This window comes from Neovison vison, chromosome 5, assembly GCF_020171115.1.
Source record: "Neovison vison isolate M4711 chromosome 5, ASM_NN_V1, whole genome shotgun sequence".
Classification (NCBI taxonomy): Eukaryota; Metazoa; Chordata; class Mammalia; order Carnivora; family Mustelidae; genus Neogale; species Neogale vison.
Genome location: NC_058095.1, coordinates 18,710,164 through 18,719,163, shown reverse-complemented (window position 1 = coordinate 18,719,163; position 9,000 = coordinate 18,710,164). Strand labels below are relative to the sequence as shown.

At 54.5% G+C, this 9,000-nt stretch overlaps 1 protein-coding gene across 1 annotated transcript; it reads left to right on the top strand.

Annotated features, from left to right (window-relative positions):
* Positions 1 to 1,865: 1,865 nt before the first annotated feature.
* ASB16 (ankyrin repeat and SOCS box containing 16) lies at positions 1,866 to 8,520 on the top strand. The gene is made up of 5 exons (XM_044250389.1): positions 1,866 to 2,166; positions 3,315 to 3,582; positions 6,879 to 7,371; positions 7,753 to 7,866; positions 8,335 to 8,520. Exons 1-5 carry the CDS (start codon positions 1,866 to 1,868, stop codon positions 8,518 to 8,520), a joined length of 1,362 nt encoding a protein of 453 aa, XP_044106324.1.
* Positions 8,521 to 9,000: the final 480 nt, after the last annotated feature.

Sequence of the window (9,000 nt, the reverse complement as noted above, 5' to 3'; positions counted from 1 at the left end):
GAGAACAAGGGCTCTCAGTCAATTCCCTGCACGTTAGGGACCGGCCTGCAATGAGCCAAGCGCTCCCGAATCCCGCATTGAGACCTACTGTGTGCCAGGCCCGGGTGGGTTGCAGAGACCCTGCTGAATAAATTCGGGTCCTGCTCTGGAGCACCCAACCAGCATGGCAGACTTTTGTCCACAGCAGGTCGGGACAGGGCCTTGACGAAGTCCGTGTGTGGTCCTCCCGGAGCAGGGGTCAGGGAATGGCCAGGAAGGCTGAAGGGCCACCATGAGGCTCTGAGCCCAGACACTGGGCTTGCCTGGAGAGGGCTGAGGTTGCAAGCCCGCAAAAGTTTTCAAACTAGGAAATGAACCATTTTAGACAGATCCTTCCCCTTGGGCGGCAGAGCAGAGAGGCTGGGGCCAAAGAGGAACACCAGGAGGTTGGGCAGGTCCCAGTGAGGGGCACTTAGACGGTGACTGACAGCGTGAGAATGGGAGCTGGAGCTCGTTTGCGTGTGGGACAGGGAGAGGAAGAAGTCCAAGGTCTCTGAGCGGGGTGGCTGCAGAGCCAGGGAGGGGAGGAAGTGCGGTGGGCAGGGGAGCTGGGGCAGTCCACTGCGCTGGGGGAGACAGGCCAGGGCGCCCCAGACCAGGGCAACCCCGCGGGGCTGAGAGGCTCCCCGCCAGCACACTGAGTGAGGTGGGGGTAGGTTAGGAGAGTTCCGAGGGGGAGGCTGGAGCTAGCACCCTTTCCGCCCTCCCCTCTCCTTCCCTTCCCGGGCTCTTGGTAGAGCATCATCTAGCGCTATTTCACGGCCTCATTCCTCCCCCTAGAGGCTTCTAGAAGCAAAGCTGCTTTTTCCTGAGGGTGAATGGACTTGTGGCTTGAAGGTTTCTTTGGTCAGAGTCCCCAGAGTTGCCTGGGTCAACCCCTTGGCCTTCCTCAGGCAGGCAGGTGAGCCGTTTTAGGAGCTGGGGGCTGGAGGGACACAAGATTTGTGGTGGGTGGTTTCTAGAGATCGTGCTGTCGTGCTAGGAGGTTGGGGGAGAGGCTCCCATCACTGTCCATCCTCAGGTGGCCACAGCAGCAGGAGCCGAAGTGCTCCATCTACGCCATCTGGCCAGCTGGGGTCCTAGTCCTAGTCCTCCACCACTCACCAACTGTGACCCTGAGCGAGAAATTTTACCTTGTTAAGCCTTTAGTTCCTCATGGTTTAAATTGACATAAAAGCATTTCAGAGGTGTTCCACTGTGGTCCTTAGTCAGATTGTATAACTCATTGTCAAAACCAAGCTTTTTACCTCCGTGAGCCAGGAAGTATGGCCCCTGGAGTAAAGATGGATGTGAAAGTGATGTCATTATCGTAAACCCTGTGCGTAAGCGCGCAGTTACCGGGACCACTGCAGGCCCTGGAAGGCTCATCTCTACCGGCCCTTACTTCCCAGGCTGGGGTCTGCCCTCCAGCCAACATCTGAGAAGCTAGGGGCTCGGGTTCCCCCTCCCTGTCCTGACCATCTCCCAGATAGACTGTTTCACTCCCCTGGGACCTTGCCAACCCAAGACCTCCTCACTCCAGAGGATTGGGATGATTCCCACCCTAGGGCTCCCGCTGCCCCCTCCAGAGGGTATCAACAGGGGCAGGGTTTGGCCCTGGCCCTGAGCTGGGGGTTGGCCCAGTACCTTCTCTGCACTAGGATCATGACTCTGGGCAAGCAGTGTTTACCAGCCCGGGAAAGGACCTATTTATAGCCTCAGCTGCTCCTTTGGCCGGGTCACGAGTGAGGGGCAGGGCTGCTCCTCCGAACGAGGGTGGTAGTCGGGCTGAGGGGAACCCGGCTGTGCCCAGCTGCCGCCGCCCAGACCCCCAGGGCCCCTCCCCAATGGCCGAGGAGACCTTCCCCTTCACCTCGTCCACTCTGCGGGCTCTCCGCCTGCAGCGGGAGTGGCTAGAGTGGGAGGACCGGCGGCGGGCTGCGGCCCAGCAGTGCCGGAGCCAGAGGTGCCCCCCCAGCGCCCGGGCCCGACTCACCAGGCCGCGCCGCTGCTGCCGAGACCCAGCCGTGCACAACGCTCTGTTCTCCGGTGACCTGCAACAGGTCCAAGCCCTGTTCCAAGAGGAAGATGCTGCCAACATGATTGTGGAGACTGTGAGCAACCAGCTGGCCTGGTCAGCTGAACAGGGTAGGGAGCACCCAGCGGGGCCGAAGAGGACGGAGGGAGAAGAGGGAGGGGACAGGGACCGGGAAGGGCTTGGCCCCATCCTCCTTCCAGAACACAGACTAGAACTTGCTTTTCACTTAGCAGAGATGAGGCATCGTTAGTGGTTTGTATGTCTTTTCAGGATTAAAATTACATTACCATGTGAATTACATAGGAACACAGTTATATTCTAATGCAATCTTTTTTCTGAATATGTGTGTATGTATATATGTATATTGTAATTTGTATATATATAAAACATATATAATTACATATATATATATAATTTTTAAAAAGATTTTATTTATTTATTTGACAGAAATCACAAGTAGATGGAGAGGCAGGCAGAGAGAGAGAGAGAGAGAAGCAGGCTCCCTGCTGAGCAGAGAGCCCAATGCGGGACTCAATCCCAGGATCCCAAGATCATGACCTGAGCCAAAATCCAGAGTAGGATACCTAACCAACCGAGCCACCCAGGCTCCCTGTCCCCACATAATATTTTAAATAGTCGCATAATTCATATTGTATGAGAGTCCCATGATTTATATAACTAGCCCCCAAATAGACTGGCTAGATTTGGGGTCCCAAGATGAGCCTCTCAGCCCACTCTTCTTTCCCCGCCCCCATCTCTTATTCTCCCCCTCTACTCTTCCCCCACTTCCACCCTTTTCTTCCCCATCTGCCCCAGGAATATCCTCGAACTCCAAACTAGGCTCCTTGATCACTCCCAAGCTCAGCTCCAGGCCCTTCTACGTATAGCTCAGACCCACCCCCAACCCCACAGCCGGAACACCCTAGTGAACAACCAGGAACCAAGGAATCCATCAGGAGCTCAAAGATCCAAAGGTTTCCTTAACAGGATTAACTCTCCTTCTGTTGCCCTTGTGATTTTTAAAGAGCAATTGCCTTTTTTTTTTTTTTTCTATGACACACATACTATACAGATTGACAAACGTTCTGAAAGGCAGTTCCAATACACACTCCCAGTTGAGGGCTTGAATGAGCCCCTCTCCATAGCTACAGCCTGGGGCATGATACATGCCGGGCCAAGGGAACAGAGGGACAGCCACGGTCAGGGCCTGCCCTGTGAATCTCATGCACCTCTCCCCAACACTGCCTGCTCTTCCCAGGGTTCTGGGTGCTGACCCCCAAGACAAAGCAGACAGCGCCCCTCACTATCGCTGCCAGCCGAGGCTACACGGACTGTGCCCGCCACCTGATCCGGCAGGGAGCTGAGCTGGATGCCCGGGTTGGGGGGCGGGCAGCCTTGCATGAGGCCTGCGCCCGGGCCCAGTCTGACTGTGTGCAGCTGCTGCTGACCTTCGGTGCCAAGGCCAACGTGTTGTCCGAGGAGGGCACAACCCCCTTGCACCTCTGTACAGCGCCTGAGTCCTTGCTGTAGGTACCTGGGGGAGGGGTGTGTGTGTGTGTGTGTGTGTGTGCGCGTGCGTGCAGCTCACATACCCACATCCTCACAACAGTCTGGGAGACAGATCTCATTCCACTGGTGAGAAAACTGAGGCTCAGAAAGGTTTAGGGACTTGTCCAAGGTCACATATGCTAAGCCCAAGAGGCAGAAGCCTTGTTGCCTTTTTGGAAAACCCTATTCCAACTGTAGTCCTCTATCCCCTTTGAGTCCTCTGTAGCTGAATTCCTACCTGTTTTAAGGTGAGCATCAAGAAAGATGTTTCCCAACCTTAGTGAGAGGTCTCCCCCAAATTCCCTCCTCCCACATTTTTAAGATCAACAGGTTTCTTGGAGAGGAGGCATGGAAGGTTGGGCAGAATGGGTGAAGGGGAGTGGGAGATCAGGTTTCTGATTATGGAATGAGTAAGGCTTGGGAATAAAAGGCTCAGTGTAAGTCAGTGATATTGTGATAGCACTCTTACAGGACAGATGGTAGTTACACTTGCGAACAGAGCATAATGTATAAACTTGTCAAGTCACTAAGTTATACACTTGAAACTAATGTAACGTTGAGTGTCAATTATACTTTAAAAAACAAAAACAAAAACAAAAAAAAAAAACGGGCTTTTTGACCTCCTGCATGATGGTATTTGTACTTTCAAAAATCAGGTCCATAGCCAGGGCTGGACAACCGTGGTGGACAACCCCAGAGCCCACATGCTGGGGACTTCTCCCTAGCCGGATCCAGATCAGTGGTGGACCCAGAAGTGACTTCAATTTTCCAGACCTTTCTTGAAAAACTATTTTTTTTTAAATGAAAATGCCTTTTTTTTAAATTATTATTTATTTGACAGAGAGAGATCACAAGCAGGCAGAGAGGCAGGCAGAGAGAGAGAGGAGGAAGCAGGCTCCCTGCTGAGCAGAGAGCCTGATGCGGGACTCGATCCCAGGACCCTGAGATCATGACCTGAGCTGAAGGCAGCGGCTTAACCCACTGAGCCACCCAGGCGCCCAAAAATATGCCTTTTTTTTTTTTTTTAAGATTTTATTTATTTGACAGAGAAATCACAAGTAGGCAGAGAAGCAGGCAGAGAGAGAGGAGGAAGCAGGCTCCCCGCTGAGAAGAGAGCCCAATGCGGGGCTCGATCCCAGGACCCTGGGATCAAGACCCAAGCTGAAGGCAGAGGCTTTAACCCACTGAGCCACCCAGGTGCCCCTTGAAAAACTTTTTAAAAAGATTTATTTATTTGAAATTTTAAAAATAAATAAATAAATAAATAAATAAATAAATAAATAGATTTATTTATTTGAGAGAGAAAGAGAGCATGAGAGGGGGGAGGGTCAAAGGGGGAAGCAGACTCCCTGCTGAGCAAGGAGCCTGATGCAATGCAAGACTGACCCCCGGACTCCAGGATCATGACCTGAGCCCAAGGCAGTCCCTCAACCAACTGCGCCACCCAGGTGCCCCCTTTCTTAAATTCTTATGAGTGCACAGTGTGCTTTCCAACAGACTTTATCCCTTTAAGTGAAACTTACTGAAACCTTACTGAATGAGCTTTTCAGTGTTATTTGTATTTAGAAACAAAACCTAGCCCATGACTAGAATTGACTGAGGAAATAAGTTCAGCAGTTTCATAGATGTCTGGCGGCTACTGCGTTTTTGCCCCCTGAGCCAAGCACCTACTGGACCTGTGCACTGATGGAAGCAGGAATTCTGGCCATTTGCGGGGGAGGGACCCTGCCTCATCAGGGTTTCTTTGGGGTTGCTGTGTCTGCTCCTGGGTTTCCAGTGGCTGCCATTCTGGCTTTTTGATTATAAATTACTGTTAGTTTAATGGCATCATTTTTTAAAAAGATTTTATTTATTATTTGACAGAGAGAGAGAGACACAGCGAGATAGGGAACATAAGCAGGGGGAGTGGGAGAGGGAGAAGCCGGCTTCCTGAGGAAAAGAGAGCCTGATGTGGGGCTTGACCCTAGGACCCTGGGATCATGACCTGAGCCAAAGGCAGACACTCAACCAACTGAGCCACTCAGGTGCCAAGTTTAATGGCATCATTGAGTTTGTTTCATGTTTGGTTTACCCCCTGGTGATTAATGATGCGTATTTGCCTCAACAGTGTTCTGGCCTTTTCTAGAAACAGCATGCGCTCCCGTGAGATGAAGGAAGGATGGGGTGGGGAAGAAGGTGAGAGGAAGAGAGAGAATCTTAAGCAGTCTCCACACCCAGTGTTGAGCCCAAGTGGCGCTCAAACTCACAACACTGAGACCATGACCTGAGCAGAAATCAAGGGTCAGACACTTAGCCCACTGAGCCACCCAGGTGCCCCATGCTCCGGCCTGTAGTTTTTCCAGGAACTGGGAGACCGTGAAACATGTGCTCCCTAAAATCTGATTGTTGTTGTTTGGTTCTGTTTGTTTTCTCTAAGGGAAAGTGGAGCAGGTCGATCCCCAAATGCCTTCCTTTGCTTGAGCGGGTGTCACTGGTCTGGAAGGGTACTCTTCAAGTTTGGCGGCGGAAGAAAATATTAGGACTTCTATTCCTTTTTCTTTCCGGCCCATACACTTTAACTTAATTTAATTTTTAAAGATTATTTATTTATTTATTTGACAGAGAGAGAGAGAGAGAGAGATCACAAGAAAGCAGAGAGGCAGGCGGTGGGGGCTAGGGGGAAGCAGGCTCCCCGCTGAGCACAGAGCATGATGTGGGGCTCTATCCCAGAACCCCGGGATGAAGACCTGAGCTGAAGGCTCAGGCTTAACCCACTGAGCCACCCAGGCTCCCCATCCCTTTAATTTTCTATGTGTAACATTCATAGTGGACACGGTCATGGGTTTTCAAAACTTTTTGTGCTATCAAAATGTTAGGAGACCACTGGCATGTGATTCAGAACCAGGTCCTGGGGTCCCAATCTGCTCGAGGAGTCAGGTTTTGGAACTAAAGATTAGCCCAGGATTGGAATTTACCGAGGAAATAAACAGATTCTGGAAGGGACTATCTGAGGCAGAGAGTAGCATTCTGGCACAGCCTCTACCCTGCTGTGTGTCCTTGGCTGTACCGCTGCCTTCCTCGGCGGAGTTTTCCATCAGAAGACTGAAGATGCTCCTGGTGACATCGTGGACCTCGCAGGTCTGCTGTCGGTCATGGGGCTTCCGTGAGTCTGATGGTGGACACCAAGGCTCGCCTTGCGGGCATGCAGGGTGGGAAGGAAGGGGAGAAAGGGATGACAGCAGACCAGGTCTTGGTCCCTCAGGATTTGTCTCTGGGTCTTGTGCCTTGTCCCCAGGTGCGCCAAGCTGCTGCTGGAGGCGGGAGCGACTGTGAACATGGCGGCACAGGACAGCGAGGTGACCCCCCTGCACGTGGCAGCGGCTCGCGGCCTGGAGGAGCACGTGGCTCTCTACCTAGAGCACGGAGCCAACGTGCACCTGCGCACCAGCCAGGGCGAGACCGCCCTGAACGCCGCGTGCGCGGGGGCCGAGGGCCCGGGCAGCGGCCGACAGCACCATGCGGCCGCGCGCCGGCTCCTAGCGGCCGGGGCTGATCCCCGCGCTGCCGGCCGCAAGCGCCACACGCCGCTGCACAACGCCTGTGCCAATGGTTGCGGGGCCCTGGCCGAGCTGCTGCTGCGCCACGGCGCCTGCGCTGGAGTGCCCAATGCAGCGGGCCACACGCCCATGGACTGTGCCCTGCAGGCCGTGCAGGACGCCCCCAACTGGGAGCCCGAGGTCCTCTTCGCTGCGCTGTTGGACTACGGGGCCCAGCCTGTGCGCCCGGAGGTGCGCGGGGAGAACCTGTGAAAGGAGGCTCCAGTTGGGCGGGATGCCTGAGACTGGAATTCCCCTACCACCAGGGAAGGGGGTGACAAGAGACTGAGAGCCAGGTCCTGTAGGCAAAGGTCTGTCCTCACCTTGAGAAGGACCACTGAGAACTATAGGGGAGCGTGTGGAAGGAGAACAGCTCCCAAGGAAACTGGTGGGGGCCAAGAGGTTGCAGCCCCCAGAAGGTGGGGTAAACTGGGGCAGAGGAAAGCCTGAGGAGAGACTCAGACCTTAGCCTCCCAAATTTGCACGTGAGTGAGGCTTTGGTTTAGGCTGACCTTGGTTCTGCCCTAGGCTGGGAGAGCCATGGTGATCCTAAGACCCTCTTTTGATTCCTAGATGCTGAAACACTGTGCTAACTTCCCTCGGGCCCTGGAAGTCCTGCTCAATGCCTACCCTTGTGTCCCCTCCTGTGATACCTGGATGGATGCAGTCCTCCCAGAGCTGTGGCAGGTATGTCCACCCCAGGGGCACAGCTCCTTCCTGAGTACTGGGGAGATGGAGAGGAAGGACGAGCCCTAGGCCTCATCCCTCCAGGATGGGCTTCCCAGGGTCTCCTGTGCCACCCCCCGCTCCCCCGCACCAAGCAGCTCAGAACAAGCTCTAATCCCACACATCTCCCCAGCCTCTCTCACTGTACCATCGTGGGCATTAATCAGGTAGCTCTGACTCAGAGGGCACTGTGCCGGCATCTGTGGAGTGGTGAGTGCAGACATGGCCGAGCCCCCACCCTACAGAGTGGTCCCATCTTCCATGACCCCTGCAGGGCTTCTGGGCTCTGAACCCAAGTCTTTCAAGATGCACCAAACCCCAGGGTGGGTGTTGCAAATTCCCCGGGGCCCCCGGTGCTAGGTCATCCCCAGATGGAAGGGCAGGGTCAAGGGTGCTGGGCCATCTGATCTTGTTCCACTCCTGGCTTAGGAGCACGAAGCCTTCTACATCTCAGCCCTGAGCATGGCGAACCAGCCGAGGCGGCTGCAGCACCTGGCCCGGCTGGCTGTGCGTGCTCAGCTGGGCAGCCGCTGCCGACAGGCCGCTGCCCACCTCCCCCTGCCCCCTGTCCTCAGGGACTATCTGCTGCTACGTATTGAGGGGCGTATCCAGTGAGCCCTAGGTGAGGGTGCTCCCGGAGCTCATACTGCCCCCTCCATCCGTCATCTCCCTACCACCCCGGAGGACCAACCCCTGGCTCCCTTGTCTACACGCCCCATGCTCTCCCCGGCCAGCTCCCCCATTCACTGGCTTCTAGAGCTACTTGCTGACCTCCCTCCTGACCTGAGCTTCAGCTTCCAATGGGATGATCTGCATACTCAGCCTTTGTCCGCCTCCATCTCTTGCTTAAGCGGATGGCCCTTCCAGCCCAAGCCAGTTGGGAGTGATCCTTATTGCCCCCTGATCCGTGTACCTGTTTGGCCTCCTAAAGTGTGTGCTACTCTGCTTGTGCCCCCACTGCCTTGGCCCAAACTGTCTTTGTTGCTTGAAGGGAGGCCCTCCCTGCTTGGTCTTGAAACCCACGCCATGCAAGGATGCCGGAGTTTCTTTTGGGAATCACAACTCTGATTCCTGGTGGCTCCTTGCCACGGTCAG